General features: G+C 39.3%; 2 protein-coding genes across 3 annotated transcripts in view; one reads left to right on the top strand and one right to left on the bottom strand.

Moving 5' to 3' along the window:
- The window catches only part of TEX10 (testis expressed 10), a 41,133-nt gene extending 29,838 nt beyond the window's left edge, over positions 1–11,295 (bottom strand). The window contains exons 1-4 of the mRNA XM_045563440.1: positions 11,168–11,295; positions 7,490–7,678; positions 4,993–5,705; positions 4,324–4,567 (exon numbers count right to left, since the gene is read on the bottom strand). Coding sequence (XP_045419396.1) covers positions 4,324–4,567; positions 4,993–5,705; positions 7,490–7,669 — 1,137 coding nt within the window. The 5' untranslated portion in view covers positions 7,670–7,678; positions 11,168–11,295. The remainder of the gene's footprint in view (positions 1–4,323; positions 4,568–4,992; positions 5,706–7,489; positions 7,679–11,167) is intronic.
- Positions 1–17,511, top strand: part of INVS (inversin) — a 191,256-nt gene extending 173,745 nt beyond the window's left edge. For both annotated transcript variants that reach the window (XM_045563435.1, XM_045563433.1), the window contains exon 17: positions 16,920–17,511. In XM_045563435.1, coding sequence (XP_045419391.1) covers positions 16,920–16,979 — 60 coding nt within the window. In that variant the 3' untranslated portion in view covers positions 16,980–17,511. The remainder of the gene's footprint in view (positions 1–16,919) is intronic.
- The last annotated feature ends 229 nt before the right edge of the window (positions 17,512–17,740 follow it).

Raw genomic sequence — 17,740 nt, 5'->3', positions numbered from 1 at the left:
CAGACACCATTAGCTTTTTTGGATGAATCTTCGGTTTTGGACTGTATTTCAGCACTTCATCTTTTTCCAACCATTGTGCCAAACACTTAGGATTGTCAAAAACAATCCATTTTTCATCACACATAACAATACAGTGTAGAAATGGTTTGCCTTTATGTCGCGACAGCAAAGAAAGGCAAGCTTCAAGACAATTTCTCTTCTGATGCTCATTTAATCCATGCAGTATACATCTATCCAGCTTCTTTACCTTGCCCATTTGTTTCAAATGGTCCAATATTGGTAGAATGGTAACATCAAATCTTGCTGCTAATTCACGCATAGGTTGAGATGGATTCCCTTCCACTACAGCTTTCAGCTCATCATTATCCACCTTGGTCTCAGGTCACCCATGTGGCTCATTTTCAAGATTAAAATCACCAGAACAGAACTTCTCAAAACATGCACGTACTGTGTGTTGATCAGCCACATCCTTCCCAAACACTTCATTCATATTTGGAGCTGTCTGTACTGCATTGGTTCCATGACAGAACTCATATTTGAAAATAACACGAATTTTTAACTTATCCGTGTTTTCACAAAAATTGCCCTAAAAAAATTTTGAAAGATAATCACAAGCCAAAACATGTGTTTGAAAGACTGAGGATGTACCTTCACAATACAAATAAAACAAAAAGTATCAATGTGAAATGTCAGAGATACCAACTGTCAAACGTAGTACTTAAGGAAATTGGACATTTCATACTTAATAACTTAATATACGTAGGGCAAGACTGGTCATCCATGAGTTGATGGCTGCTAGAGCCCAGATGGTGAACACATGGGAATTCATTAGTGTTCTATTTTTGTAAATTCTATTAAAGGTAAATAAACATAATGCAGATCATGCCACTCCTTTGCACAAAACCTTCCTATGTCTTTTCGCCACACTCAGGTTAAAATCCACACTCCTTTCCACTGACCACAGAGGCCCACATGATCTGCCCACTGTCACTCTTTTTGTCCCTCATCCTCCACCATTCTCCTAGCACCTCACTTGCACAGGCCGTCCTGCCATTCCTCAAATATGCAAAGCTTGTTCTTACCTCACGGTCTTTGTACTTACTGTTACCTATGCCTAGAATGTTCTTCCCACAGGCTTCACAAGACTTCTCCTTCATCACTCTGTAACATTCCAAGCACTTCCTGACAACTTGTCTAAATTAGCTCCTCATCACTTGTTCCAGCACATGCTGTCTGTACACCCTGCTTTACTTTCTTCTTCATACTGACATTATATATATTTACTATCCATCAACGCCAAGCACTTTACCAATCATGTTTACTTCTATATCCCCAGAGCCTAGAACAGAATTATTCAAAAGACTTTTTTGCAAAGATGGAACTGCTCTATATCTGCATTTTCCAATAGAGTAACCACTACCCACATGTAGCTATTGACCACTTGAAATGTAGTGTGATTGACGAATTGAATTTTAAATTTTAAGGAATTTCAGTAGCCACATTTATTGATGCCCAATAATCTTTGAACAAATATCTCAAAAAGCATGACTGCATCTGACTGCATACATGCAAATTCTAATCCTCATGGGAAAAAAAAAACCGCAATGAGACATATATGGAAAAAGTAACAAGTCAGTCAAGCATCAAAATACAAAGCTAAAATGCATCAAAACTTTTACAGTGTACCATACTGACCCTGACACTATTAATAGAGAACCTTAAAACCACAGTAAATTAAAAAGTTAATGTTAAATTGTATTTTCATTTTAAATATATTGTGGCTACACACAGTATATCACAAATAAGCAACCTAGCACAGATCTGAGTACTCAACCACTGTAAGTAAGATTTAATGTATCTTGAGACTTCTTTTCGAAGCAAGGATCAAAGTTTCAAATTACTGAAAAGGTGAAAAAAACCACTACTTGAATACAAATGAAATTTCTCAACTGTGTTGCAAACACTAGCAAACTAACTGCATTAAGTAGTAGCACTAACACTTAAAAGTAAGTAAGTTAGTGGTCCTTAGACTGTACCCAACCCAGATGCCAATTTATCAATAGAAAAACCTATAGATTTACTGAAAGAAGAGTTATAATTCAGCCTGTGGTGTATGATTTAAGGCCAACAAATGCCATTTTGTTCCTCCTAAAGATTAGACTGTTGACAGGTCACTGAATATCTTAACCAGTAGTCAACAAATGAAAGTGAAGAAGAGAATAGTGGAAATGGCAAAAAAGATAATTAATTAATTAAAATACACTTAAATGTCATTTTGTACAGCTAACAATTTACATTTTTATACTTTGTTTCTAAAATAATGGTTCTTACCAAGTTATTACAGTTCAACATAAATCTGCCAAGGCAAATTAAGAGGATTATACCAGTGGATGCTTTCAAATACAATTCCTATCTGAATTAACTATCCTCTTCAGTTTATTTCAGTTTTATACAGCATTTCTTTTCTTTTCTTTTTTTTTTTTTGAGATAGTCTCGCTTTGTTGCCTAGGCTAGAGTGAGTGCCATGGCGTCAGCCTAGCTCACAAGCAACCTCAAACTCCTGGGCTTAAGCCATCCTACTGCCTCAGCCTCCCAAGTAGCTGGGACTACATGCATGCACCACCATGCCAGGCTCATTTTTTTTCTATATATATATTAGTTGGCCAGATAATTTCTTTCTATTTTTAGTAGAGACGGGGTCTCGCTCAGGCTGGTCTTGAACTCCTGACCTTGAGTGATCCACCCACCTCGGCCTCCCAGAGTGTTAGGATTACAGGCGTGAGCCACCGAGCCTGGCCCTAGCATTTCAATTTAGTATTCTGGTCTTCAACAGTCTACGCAGTCTTTTGAACTTAGTATTCTATGTTCACCAGCTGCTAATAAATGTAGCTATGTTACAACAGCACAAAACAGTTCTAAAGCATACTATTTAAATAGTCATAAAATTAAAGCAGTACTTAGATCCTTTGTTAGTGTTAATTCAAATGATAGATCATCCAAAACTAGCACAATTAATGAATCTGCAGATTTTGTATTTTAGTCCTACTAGTCTATCTAAATACAAATGCTACTATTAAAGCAATAACAAAAGTTTATTGGTGCTTGTATGTAACCAAACACCAAAGAAACTTAGAATTTTTATTTCTCAGCTTTCTAAAAATGAAGGAAAGACTAGTACTCCAAGTCTATGTTGAATATCATTACTTTTATTTTCTGTCTTAGTCCTTCAGATGATAATAGATCCATTCAAGATTGCAGATAATATATACTTTTCTATGAAGCTATATATATATTATTACTGTTACTAGCTACATCACAAATTAATTGCCATATGGGAAGCAAGCTTTTCTCAAAATCATACACTATACCTCTAACCATAAGTAACTTTTTGCCAATGTGTACTATCAAGCGTAAGACATAAAGACTCAAAACTGTACTCAATAAAATGCCATCCTGTTTGAAAAACCACTTCAAAAAACATCCTTACAGATGTTGAATAATGTGTTAACAGCAATACAACAAGCTCTTAAAAGAAATACACACCTTAGTATAATTCCATAATGCTTTTCAAGATTATGAAATACTATTTATCACTAGACTAATTTTTACAGCATACTGACTTATTCTAAACTTTAGCTTGAAATAAAAAAAATAAAACAAAACAAACCCCTGCCTTCTTGGTTGTATGTAGTGTCAACTTCAAGGATTCACACCTGCCTAGTCACAGGAATTCTTCAGTAAACCACATGCTTCAAGATTTAGTCTTGCTCCTGCAGCTTCCCTTTTTAAGTGTGCTACCATGCTAACTTAGTTGCACAGCAAAAGCACAGCATACACTATATACTACATTCACTACAGCACACACTGAAGCCACTTCAAGGCTTGTTATGAGGTCTTCAGCTTGGTCCATTTCTGCTAAACTTGACAATGTGGAACAAAATGGAAGAGACTACTTAATAAGCAACTTTTTTAACCCTATAAAAGAGCTGAAGAAACTAGAATGTTCCTACATAATCAATCTGCCATAAACAATACATTATAACACTACTGTCAATTATACCTAATAAAAGCAAATGGAATCAAGCATAGAGTTATGCATTTCACTTTAAAAAACATTAAATATATTCAGCTAATAACTTCACAAAACTATTTCAATTTGTAGTTTTTTGTAAAAAAAAAAAAAAAGAAACAAGTTTACAGTTAAACCCTGGGCTATTTTTTGGAAAACGTAAAACCAATTCATAGTAAAAAGCTGATTTCTAATCTTCCCACTTATGATAAAAGGCATTACTAAGAAAATAAGGAACCCATTAGTTCTCTCACCAATTTATGGGTTTCATCGTGTTGTTTAGAGAGTTTCCACAGAAGGGAAATAATATTAAGAACTTGTTGCATAACCTGTAGAGGTTCTCGTTCTATACCATTTCTGACAGAAACAGTTAGTTGTGGAGGCACAGCTTCAATCCAACACTCAATTAGCAATGGAATTATTATCTCAATAAATCCTTTCAGGTTTTCGGTAGATGACAGACCCTCATCCACACTGTTTAGTCCTCCAACCAGGTACCTAATAAGAAAGGGTAAGAATGAAAAAAAAACTTCATTAAAATAATTAAATGATTAAAATATACTTACTGTCTCTTGCTTAATTTAAATCTTGCTTAATTTAAATCTTAAATACAAAGTACAGCAAAATGAAGCACCATGAACTGATAATTACATTGATCAAGACTAGTAAGAAAAATAAAATTCTAAGATGACAAAGCCAACAGAGATTATCAAGTTTTACTTCTCATTAAGCTTTACTAGAAATTAATAAGTTAATATACTTTCAAATGACTCCTCCCATCAGTAAAGCAAATCAAATCATGAATGACTATATGAAAACTATGAAAGACAAGTGTATGTCTTCCCACCATTAGCCATCAATGGTCAGCAGTTATAATTCAACATAGGAAAACTAAGTGTGGACATAACTGAAATCCTTCTTACCGTAGCCTGAACTGTGAATTGATATTTGGCTGTGAACCCCCATTTTCATAAACCTGGATGTGTTGCTGGTCGCTGGCATGTTCCTTCCAGTTGATAAAAATGGAGTTGCTAGTGGCATGGGGATTTTCTTTTTGTTCCTGAAGTCCTTCACTTTCTCTCAACCTACTGGATCCATCTGCCAAGGCCTGAAGGAATTTACTGAGTCTCACTAAGACTTTTAGCCTCCATTGCTGAGAAGTGAGTCTCCGATTAGGATTTACAGAAAGTATCCAGGACTGGGATCTGTCTCTATTTACCAGTCCTTTGGACGGCTGCTGATGAGAAATAAGTTCTACAAAATTCTTAAGCAATATGCTGCTACGGCCAGTAATTAGAGCTGGGTACTGTTCCAGCAGGATGTCCAAAACTTTTAAAGAGTCCTCCTGAATTCCTTCAGTAATGTGAGTCATGGCACTAGAGAGATGGGCACTTACCAAAGGAAAAAATGGAGAAATTTGTTCAGCTCGTATTTTGGGGGCCAGGAATTGAAGAAGTTGAACTGCTGCTAATCGTACATTAGCATCTTTATCTGTAAACACAGCAGTCACTTCACTTAATATGTTTGAAAGGTGTGCATCAATTATAAATGGGTACTGAGACAAAAGGTCTTTAAGTCCAAGAAGAGCACTTTGTTTAACCCCACCATTGTAGTGATGCATCTGTGACAGCAAATCCTATAAATAAAAATACAGATTTTAGATGTGTATATATATACATTATATCATTTTCAAATAAACATGCTAACTAAAACTATACTAATTAATGAACTGACACTCCTTGGGGAAACTGTTTCAGTAAGTATTTTTAAAATATTATTTAGCTTTTATTAAGGTCAGAAAGTTTTATCTTTAAAATATTTTTAGCTTAATAAAAATATTACATAATTTTCAGTTAGAACTTTCTGTTTTTTATATTAACCTGCAAACAGCCTTAGGCACTCTATGATTTAAAACAACAACAATCATCACAACCATTTATTGAAGACCTACTATGTATGAAAGCTGCATCTATACACTGTTAATTTAACAGGCGCTTTCTCCCTGTTTTAAATAGTCTTTCAGAGTACTTTATTCAGAGTATACGGCTTGACAATTTTATTTGCACAATAATTTACATAAGCTTTGGAAAAAACATAACTTCGAATATCTTTTTAGTATGATTTAAACTTCAGAGCTTAAAGAACAAAACTAGAAAAACATATAACCTCACAAAGGCCCATACACAAATGTTCATAATAGCATTATTCATAAAAGCCAAAAGGTGGAAACAAATCAAATGTCCATCAACTACTGAGTAATCAATAAAATGTGACACAACAATGCAATGGAATACCATTCTACAATACAAAGAAAATGAAGTATTGTTCTGATATATGCTACAACATGGATGAACCTCCAAAACATTATGCTAAGTGAAAGACCAGTAACAATAAGATCACATATTGTATGATTCCGTTTATATGAAATGTCCAGAATAAGTAAATCTATAGAGATAGAAAGTAGATTAGTAGTTGCCTAGGGCAGGGAAAAAGAAATGGGGAATGACTTCTAAAAGGTAAAGGGTTTCTTTCTGGAGTGATAAAAATGTTCTAAAATTAGATTACGGTGATAGCAAAACTACAAATATACGAAATATGCTAAAACCCACTGAATTGTATACTTTAAATGGGTGAAGTTTATTACATGTAAATTATATCTCTATAAAGCCACTGCACAAACTTCTATTGACTTCAAGCATTTACTATGAACCTATATATAAAATAAGCCATATGCCATGTGGTTCAAAAACAAATGACAGGATCTTATCTTAACCAGCTATACAAACAGCTAGAAAATTGTTCATCAAAAACTTGAGGCCGGGCGTGGTGGCTCACACCTGTAATCCTACCACTCTGGGAGGCTAAGGCGGGAGGATCACTCGAGGTCAGGAGTTCGAGACCAGCATGAGCAAGAGCGAGACCCTGGCTCTAATAAAAATAGAAAGAAATGATCTGGACAGCTAAAAATATATATAGAAAAAAATTAGCTGGGCATGGTGGCACATGCCTGTAGTCCCTGCTATTCGGGAGGCTGAGGTAGAAGGATTGTTTAAGCCCAGGGTTTGAGGTTGCTGTGAGCTAGGCTGATGCCACGGCACTCTAGCCCGGGCAACAGAGCGAGACTCTGTCTCAAAAAAAAAAAAAAAAAAATTATTATATCTGAAAATAGATACATATTAAATCATCAAATAAGTCCACTAGAGAGAAATTACTGTGCGTTTAGTTTAGCAAACCTTTCTGAAAAAAGTGAGAAAGATGATCAGATGTGGGTAACAGATGAATTCCAAACATCAATAAACCCTATGACCCTAGGCAAACTATTTACTACTTTAAGAGTTAAAACAACTTTTCACAAAAACATAACATTCTACATGATTTCAAAGAAAATCTTATTTTATCAAAACAAGATTTATAATTTACCTTTATGTTAAGTTTTCTATTATTTGTTGGAAGTGTTCCATCCTCTTTGAGTTGCTCAGGCAGATGTATAGTCTTCGTTTTAAAGTTTGTAGTAGTAGCATTTTCTAACTTAGGCTTCTTTTTACCAACTTTTAGTTTTACCTTTTGAAAATCATCTTGGCGTTTTCTTTTTTTGGTCATTCTTGAGTACTGTAATGAAAAGAATTAATTTAAAAACAACAGATAAAGACAAGGATAAATGATAAAATAATAATGGTATTTTCCAACACTTATATTACCCTAACATTTATTTCAAACATAATCAAGAATCAACACCAACAGTGATTATGCCAAAAGATCAAAATATTAAGTAGAAAATACAATACCATTCAAGAAGTACAAAAAAAATCAGTTTGGTCTAGAAATACTATAAATGGAGTCATTAACAATAAGGCAACAGTCTTGCCACTGGTTTTACAAGGTTTTTTGAGCAACTTTTGTCAAGCAATGTGCTAAACAGAAACTTTTGAAACATTCTGCTTTTTCTTTGTGAGTAGAACAGCACAGACTTGTTAGAGGTATACCTTGTATTTAATGGGAAGCTTCTGGTCCCTAGAAGCCCCTCAGGAATCTCTAGCAAAACAAAGCATAGTTTGAAAACCACTGTTATTATTTAATGCAGCCTGTAACAGAAAAAGTTTCATGAACCTAAGATGAATGTTTGAAAATAGGTAAGATTCAATTCAGGTATGCACCAAGGAGGGTAATGGGCAGTTCATGAGCAAGAAAAACAAGGTAAAGATCAGGAGTAGATAAACCTGGTATAGGCACAAATGAAGATACCACCCTTCTCAACACCAGGAAAAGTTCATACTAGATATAAACAGCAAACACTATTCCCACCCCCAAAAGAATAAAAGGAAGTATAATATAACAGAGATAAGGAATAAAGACCAGCTAAGCCACTACTGTATTAAATAACTCTGGCATAACCATGTCATCTTGTACCTGCTCCCCTTCTACACCACATTCAACTTACATCCAAACCTTCTACCTAGACACAAAATCTTTAATCTGTGCCTCTTACCAGGCCACTACTTTAAAGAAGTCCTTTATTTCCACCCTAGTATTCAATACCTTCCCCACTGGAATTCTTGCCTTGTCTCCACTGTCTACTCTCTAATCCACTAGCCTATCACCAGAGAGCCCTTTCTAAACACGGAACTGACCAAGACTCAGGTGCTTTCAGTTGTTCTTACACCTCACACACAGTAGAAATTCCTTAGCACAACATATTAGATCCTTCATAATGTGACTCTATCCATCCTATCCAGTTTTATCTTCCCCAAAGCTAAACGCTATCCTAGAAAATAGCCCCCTTTACATGGAACCAGCGCAACGCTTCTTAAAGCCTTTTCCACATGCCACAAAAATAATTCGCCTTCTAGTTATACCCACTTGAGTAGGTTAAGTACCTCTGGAATAAATAAAACTTCTCCTGGTCTATCATAATTATCCTGGGCCTAACCATAAAAAGTCAAAAAGCTACAAATGGGAAGTATAAAACATTTGAGTAGAATGACTATTTGTATTATTGCAGGATTAATAAAATGGCTGGCCACTAAGCAGCTCAAGTTCCAGCCTCAAGTTCAAGGGATCCAGAACCAATCAGCTATGACATTACATCCAAATTCATTTGATTGAATGGTTTTACTTCATTAGATCCCCCTGAGCTAGGATATGGCTACAAAGGTTAAGAGACAGTTCTAAAACCAGACTGATATGGTTCTTATGCAGACTATCTCACTTTCTAGCTATACACTGTGTAGTACCTCAGTTTCTATCCACAAAATAGGGATAATAATACCTACCTCAGACAGTTGTTATGAGGTAAGAGTAAATGAGTTCATGATTGTAAAACACTCAGAACTGTTCCTGGTACATTGTTAAATATATATATGCTATCAGCACAAACACGTGTGTGTTCCTAAAGTCTCAGGAGCAGTACATGCCAAGCGCAATACTAGATGCACTGCGTACATTAGTATTCAATCCTCCGAAAAGCCATTTGAAGAAGGTGGTACTAAACTCATTTTGACAGTGAGGCTCAGAAAAGTTTGTAAGTTACTCCTTCGTTAAGAAGTTGAACAGGAATTCATTCACAGGCCTGACCTCTGCAAAACCAGCTTTGTTATATATACTGGCATTAACATGAGAATTGGAAGACTGCATAGCAAACGGCTTGCCTTTTTCATCTGTCCAATTCCAAATTTCAGCCCACCCACACTTATAGTTACCCCAGTCTTAAAAAAAAAAAAAAAAAGAGTAAGGAAATAAGGCCTAAAAAGAAGGCACCAATACTCACTTGGCCTCTTTTAATACAAAAATTAATTAACTTTCACTAATTAAGCTGAACACTTTGTGAGCTTTTCCTACAATTTTATTACTAGCTGGTACCAGAGATGAAAGTAAATGGTACAGAACATTCAGAAAAATTAACCCCCTTCTTCCCCTTCAATCCTCCGGGCTCTATTTAGCCATTAACTACCTGATGGAGCTGCAACATACTGTCTACTGTTAACTTTATGTCACATTATCTACCACTTTGTATTAGTCACACTAACGTTTTCTGTCCGTTAGGAAAATTAGAGGGCTGATTGCCCTTGACTTTTAAAACTGCTAAAATTATTATTAAGAGACACTGACTATTTTTATACTACAAACTCTTTAAATTCTATTAGCCATTTATTTTTACTTAAAGATTTTCCATAGCACAGCAAATCAAATAGTTCCATCTAGTCACCTTCACAGTAGCCGGTTTTGAATACAAGATAAGAACTCCAGCCTCAGGGGCTGCATGAACTCACTTCCCAGGCCCTCTTACGTTACGTAAGCCCCACCAATTTTAAAACTTAATTTCACATATTCCCAATGCAAGTCTTTTCTAATTTCATCAAAAAGCATATCCTAGCGCATTAGGATTTCAATCGATCTGAATGCCAATTAGTTTGCATGCCACTTTGTTAACCCTTCCTCATTTCCACCTTCTTTTCCCAAAAACATCAAAGAGAGAGCTGGTGGGGAGCTGGGCGTACTGGGCATACTGCACTCGGCCTTTGATAATTTCTCCTCTCCGACCCCTTACACTCCGGAGTTCCTCCAAACTCCACTGAAAGGCCAATCACAGGAACCATACTTCCCAAAAATCAAGTGCCCCACGCAAGGGCGACTCCAGAAATCGGGCGGGTCCCGTTCAGCTCGCAGAACTCTCCGCGAGAGGGTGGATTAGGGAACGACTGCTCATCACCACCCCGTTTGGAGTCCTGTATCCCAGAAGTGAGGACACCGTGGGTTTTAGGAAACTACCGTTCCTTCCACTCCTGTGGACACCGGTCAGGACCACAGTCAGGGGAAATGGGGCCCGATCCGCACACCGGCCTAAAACTCTCCCGGACCCGAAACCGCGCGAACTCGCCCGGTCCCTTGAGGCGCTTCAAACGCCTAAGGGGGCCCCGCCCCCGCAACGCCCAGCTCCCCACCGAGGCCCAACGCCGAAAGGGCGCCGCGGCGGGACCCACGGGTCGCACAGCGGCCACCGGCGACACAGCCCGCCCGCCTGGGCCGCGAGCGGGGGGCGATGGCTCCACGCGCCGTGCCGCACCCCGGGAGGCCCCGGCCTGATGCGCGGCTGCCGCTCACCTGAGGGTCCGGCCGGGGCCGGGGGGCGGAGGCAGACGGGAGAAGCGAGCGAGCAGAAGCCCCCGGGGTGACAGCGTGCGCCGCCGGCCTCAGCCGCTGGCTCCCGGAGCGTGTTTTCAAATCGCCTCGTCCTCACGCGGCCGCGTTTCCTTCCGCCGCCCGGAAATCAAGCCCCCTCCCCCGCCGTGCCGCGCTCACGTGACCGCAGCTCGCAGCCGCGCGCAGCCGGGGAGGCGGACGCGGCAGCGGCAGGCTCGGCCCCGGGAGGAGGGGCCGTGCCGGAAGCCCCCCGCGCGCAGGGTCCGAGGACAAAGCGAGGCCCTTGGGTTCGACCCAGGCCGTCCCGGGCCTCCCGCTGCGGGGGCCCGGCCTGGTTACAGCTAGAGAGCAAGCCTTGTCTCCTCCCCCTAGACCACGGCTCTTCAGACCTTCAGCCACGGTCAGAGAAGAGTGTAAGGTGAACTGAATTGGGAAAGGGAAAAGTTTGGGACTGTGGAGGATGGAATTCCTGGGGACACTAACCTGAGCTAAGATGGAGCGAATAAGAATTACTTTATTAGAGCAAAATACTCGTAGTAGTTGGCACCTATAAGTCTTAGTCTAGGATGTTCCCTAATATTTCAGTTTTTCAGCACTAACATTATTGCTACTAAAAATGGGGAAATGAAGTTAATTTCTGAAATTAAGTTAAGAAAGAAATTAAAATGCCAAGAAAGGGGATGAGAAAGCAAGGAGAATGAGCCTTTGAAAGGTAGCCTTGACAAAGACTGACTGGAGGGCATGGAAGAAAGAGCTCCAGGTATGGAGTTTAACCTTGATTCAAATTTGTCTGTACAGCTTACCAGATATAAGACTTAGTACAGCCGGCAAAGATTTTGACCCTCGTTATACGGGGTAGGGATTCAGAGTAATGATGTCTGAATCCAGGGAGATGAAAAGCACTGGAACTAGAACTGTGACTGCTCCCTAATCAGAGATAAAGAGGCAGCACCACAAACACCCTCCTTCTGCTGGAGAGACAGCACAGCACCACAGTCTGCCTGGCATCCACAGTAACCATAAACATTTCGGAGTCGTTGGCGTTATACGCTATTTAAAGCTATAAGACTAGATCAAAAGAGGAAAAGTTTATTGCCAACCAGATAGTCCCCCAAACCTAACAGCTTATTCAGTATTTTCTTTGGATGTCCCATATACATCTTAAGGTCAGCTTGTCCAAACCCAAATTCCTGATTTTGCCTCTTGAATCTACTCCTACAGCTTCTTCATCTCAAATAGCAACTCCATCCTTCCAGTTACTCAAGCCAAAATTTTTGGTTTGGCTTCTTTCTTTCACACCTCACATCTAATCCATCTGGATATTCTTCTGTTTACCTACACATCCTAACTTTAACCACTTAATGCACCTCCCTTGACCATCCTGGTCCAAGCCATCTCCTGATCACTGCAAAAAGCCTCCAAACAGGTCTTCGGGCTTCCACCATTGCCCTTCTTCCCCCTACAGTCTAGTATCAGCAGTCCAGCTCTGCGATTATTTTAAAATCTATGTCAGATCAGATCATTCTTTTTTTTTTTTTTTTTTGCGACAGAGTCTCACTCTGTTGCCCGGGCTAGAGTGAGTGCTGTGTCGTCAGCCTAGCTCACAGCAACCTCCAACTCCTGCGCTCAAGCGATCCTCCTGCCTCAGCCTCCCGAGTAGCTGGCACTACAGGCATGCGCCACCATGCCAGGCTAATTTTTTTCTATACGTATATTTTTGGCTGTCCATATAATTTCTTTCTATTTTTAGTAGAGACAGGGTCTCGCTCTTGCTCAGGCTGGTCTTAAACTCCTGACCTCGAGAGATCCACCCGCCTCGGCCTCCCAGAGTGCTAGGATTACCAGGGCCAGCCACCACGCCCGGCCCAGATCAGATCATTCTTGTGTTCAAAACCTTTCGATGGCTTTCTATTTCCTTTGGAGTAAAAGCCAGAGTCCTTAATAACAGCCTCAAGGTCTGCCATGTTCTGACACAGCCCTTTAACCTCTGAGCACTCCTCCTTCCACTATTCCCCTTGTTCACTCTGCTCCATCCTCACTTGCTTCTTTGCCTTCCTCACACACCAATAACACACTCTTGCTTTGACCTTTGCTTTAGCTTTTCTGTCTGAAACAATTTTCCCCAACAACTCCATGTGGCTCACTTCTCCCCTCCCCTGAGTCTGTTCACATATCTTCTCAGGGAGGCCTACCTTGACCACCTCATGTAAAATTACAACCTACCTTCTCCCAGGGCTTACAATTCCCTTTCCCTGTTCTACTTTTTTATTTTTTTTTTAGACTTTAGATCTTATCATCTTCTAATATACTGTGTGATTAACTTATTTATCATATTTATTATTTGATTCTGTCTTCTGTCCACCACTAATATGTAAGCTCCACATGGGTCCTTCTCTGTTTTTTCCAAGAACAGTGCCTAGCAAATAATAGGCCCTCAATAAATATTTGTTTAATGAATGTCTAGGAAGCACCTGCTACATAGTGGTGCTCAGGAAACAGTAGCTCTCATATTTCACTACTTTCCTGTAGGATGGGGTTTATAGACTCAGCCAAGTAAGTGGGCCTGGTGGGTACGCAGGTGACATAAGTGCTCATGGCCTAGCTAAAGGAAGTAGCAGGTCTTCAGCAACAGACAACTGTTGTCATGAGGAATGCACATGTTTTCATTTTTGAGCAAAATCAGAAATCCAGTGTCTTAGTCCATTTTCTGCTGCTATAACAAAATACTGTAGACTGGGTAATTTACAGTGAACCAAAGGTTTATTTTGTTCATGGTTCTGGACACTGGGAAGTCCAAGAGCATGGCATCAGCATCTGGCAAGGATCATCCCATCATGGAAGTGATGAAGATAGAAGTGAGCATACAGGACAGAGAGGAAATCAGGCCAAATTCGTTGTATTTATCAGGAGCTGACTCCCGGGATAACTAGCCCACTCCTTAAAAAAAAAAAGCATTAATCCATTTATGAGGACAGAGTCATCATGACTTAATCACCTCTTAAAGGTCCCACTTCTTAATGCTCTTACAATGGCAATTACATTTCAACATGATTTTTGGAGTGGACATTCAAATCATGGCATTCAGAAATGTTTATAAGAAATCTGATCTTAAATATTAGTGAGCAGGTACATTTTTCCCCTGTTTTTAAAACACTGTATACACCAAACAAAGTACTTACGAACAGGTTGCCAGTTTACTGTCTCTGGTTTGACATGAAAAGTGTGTGTACATGAAAACAGGCTTTTTCCAACTGTAAGTGATGAACTCAACAGTTACAAGGATTATCCACTTAGTTGAGCCAGAAAAGACCTTTGATAAATAACAAGCATATATAACAAGGCCCTTGACCCTGGCCAGGAAAACATTATTTACAGTGAACATATATTCTGGAATGTGTAGGACACTCCAGTTCCAAAACTCTGTCCAATTGGTCACATAAGCTGCTATATATATTAATTTCCTGGAGTTATTGTAACAAAGTACCACAAACTGAGTGGCTTAAATAGCAGAAATTCATTGGATTTCAGTTCTGGAGACCACAGAAGTTCTAAATCAAGGTGTCAGCAGGGTTTGTTCCTTCTGAGAGGTCTGAAGGAGAATCTGTTTCATGCCACTTTCCTGGCTTCCAGTAGCCTTAGACATTTCATATGGAAGTTATTCTCTGACTCCACATCATCTTCTTTCTGTGTGTGTCTGTGTCCAGATTTTCTCTTTTTTTTTTTTTTTTTTTTTGAGACAGAGTCTCGCTCTGTTGTGTTGCCCGGGCTAGAGTGAGTGCCATGGCATCAGCTTAGCTCACAGCAACCTCAAACTCCTGGGCTTAAGCAATCCTACTGCCTCAGCCTCCCGGGTAGCTGGGACTACAGGCATGCGCCACCATGCCTGGCTAATTTTTTCTAAATATATTTTTAGTTGGCCAGATAATTTCTTTCTATATTTTAGTAGAGACGGGGTCTCGCTCTTGCTCAGGCTGGTCTCGAACTCCTGAGCTCCAGTGATCTGTCCGCCTCGGCCTCCCAGAGTGCTAGGATTACAGGCGTGAGCCACCGCGCCCGGCCCAAATTTTCTCTTTTTATAAGAACACCAGTCATATTGTGTTAAGGGTGCCCTAATGACATCATTTTAACTAGATCACCTCTGTAAAGACCATCTTTCCAAATAAGGTCACCTTCTGAGATACTAGGGGTTAGGACTTCAACATATCTTTTTTGAGAGACACAATTCAACCCATAAGTCACCAAGATCTAAGTCCAGAAATAATGTATCATCTGAACAACTTCTTTTTATCTATGTTCACAGCCATCACAATATTCTAGGTTAAGTAACATACTCCTACACAATTTCCCTAACCTTTGCAGCTACTTTTTAAAATGTTGTTATACTGGGCTTCTAGTTAACATTTACTCTGGGAATAAGGTACCACTGCTTAAAAAAAAAAAAACCAACCTGAAACCCTGTTAACCTAATCAAATTGATCTTATAGCAAGATGCAGTGGTTCACACCTATGATCCCCGCAACTCAGGAGGCTGAGGCAGGAGGATCACTTCAGGCCAAGAGTTCCAGACCAGCCTGGGCAATATAACCAGACTGCCATCTCTAAAAAAATTTTTTTTAATTATCTGGACATGGTGGTGTGTGCCTGAAGTCCCAGCTATTCAGGTAGCTGAGGTAGGAGGATCTTTGAGCCCAGGAGTTCAAGGCTGCAGTGAGCTCTGGTCACACCACTGCACTCTAGCTAAGGTGACAGAGTAAGACCCTGTTTCCAAAAAAAAGTCAAAAGCAAATGACAAACTTGGAAAAATATTTGCAATTCATATCACAGTTAAAGAATTAATTTTCCTATTATACAAAGAACTCCTAGAAACAAAAAAATAAAAAACTAATTTGTTTCCAGAAATTTCACCCAAAAAAAAATAAATATAAATGAGGCTTCCACATACTAAAAGATGTTCAACCTGACTCCTAACAAGAGAAATGAAAATTAAAAGTAAGATATTTTTTCTCACTTTTAAGATTATCAAAGTCCTAAAATTTAACGGCATACCTGTTGGTGAAGCCATGGAGAAACAGCACTCATATATTGTTGGTCAAAGTATAAATTGGCACAAACTCTACAGAAGATGTATTTCTAAGCATTAAGTTCAGTTGGGAATAACAATAAAGCACAAAATAGTTTAATTTCTCATATTAAAGTTGAGATATAGGCAGTCTAGGAAACAAGTGGCTCTGCTCCAGGAAGTCCTCAAACACTCAGGCAGCTTCTATCTTTTTCTAGTCTCAAGGTCACTTCATGCTTCAAGGTGGCTGTTCTAGCTGCAGCCCTCATGCCCACGTTTCAGTCAACAAGGAAAAGGAGGGGGAGAGAGAAGGACACAACCCTTCCATTTAAGGAGGCTTCTTGGAAGTTGCATAAAGCAGTTCTGTTTACATCCCTCTGCCCAGAGCTCGGAGGGTACTTATCTATAAAGGAGATGAGAAATTTGAGGGATCTTCTATAAATAGTAAAAAATCTCTGCCACAAATACTGTTTTATGAAATTTTTGTTTCAATTTTATATAAACATGTATATATATATATACTCACTGACAAAGCAAAATATATTATTATGGTGGGTCCCAACTATAAAAAGTTTTAAAACACTGTCTTAAGTGAGGCAATATGATATAATACAAGAGCACAGAAAGAAAATAGGCATGATTATTTGTCTTCAGGTGTGTCTTCGTCCATTTTCTGCTGGTATAACAGAATATCACAGACTGGATAATTTATAATGAACAATTCCATTTGGCTCACAGTTCTGGAGACTGGGAAGTCCAAGAGCATGGCGCCAGGATCTGGTAAGGACCATCCATGGTGGAAGGCAAGAGAGGGCATGGGACAGAGAGAGAAAAAGGGCTAAACTTACCCTTTTTATCAGGAACTCACTCCCAACATGTGGCATTAATCCATCCATGAGGACAGAGACCTCATTACTTAATCACCTCGTAAAAGCCCCATGTCTCAACACTGTTGCATTAGGGATCAGTTCTTCTGGAACATACTGTACTGGCTGAGAGTATGAGCACTGGAGGTAAATGGTCTGAGTGGGAATCTCTGTTCTGCCACCTTTTGGCATTGTGACCTTTGACATTTTACTTAATCTCTCTAGATATCAGGTGTCTCCTCTGTAAATAAACACTATTGGCAAAACCAAATTTCTGAGACACAAAGAGAACATTCATTTTAAATATTAGATATTAATACCTCTTTCATTTTACCTATAATTACCATTGTACTTCCAAATAGCTTCTAACAAATTTACATTCTCCCCAGTGAATTAACCTATTATAGATTCTCACGTAGAGTATGATTTATTGTCCAAGGTTCAGATTTTGATATTATTCTTAGGGATATATGTATTCTTATATCTTGGAAATTTCTTGGCTGGGCATGGTGGCTCACGCCTGTAATCCTAGCACTCTGGGAGGCCAAGGCAGGAGGATCGCTCAAGGTCAGGAGTTCAAGACCAGCCTAAACAAGAGTGAGACCCCCG

The sequence above is a fragment of the Lemur catta genome, chromosome 10 (genome assembly GCF_020740605.2).
Source record: "Lemur catta isolate mLemCat1 chromosome 10, mLemCat1.pri, whole genome shotgun sequence".
Lineage (NCBI taxonomy): Eukaryota > Metazoa > Chordata > Mammalia > Primates > Lemuridae > Lemur > Lemur catta.
Note: the sequence above shows the minus strand (reverse complement) of the source record. Positions and strands in the feature narration are given on the sequence as shown.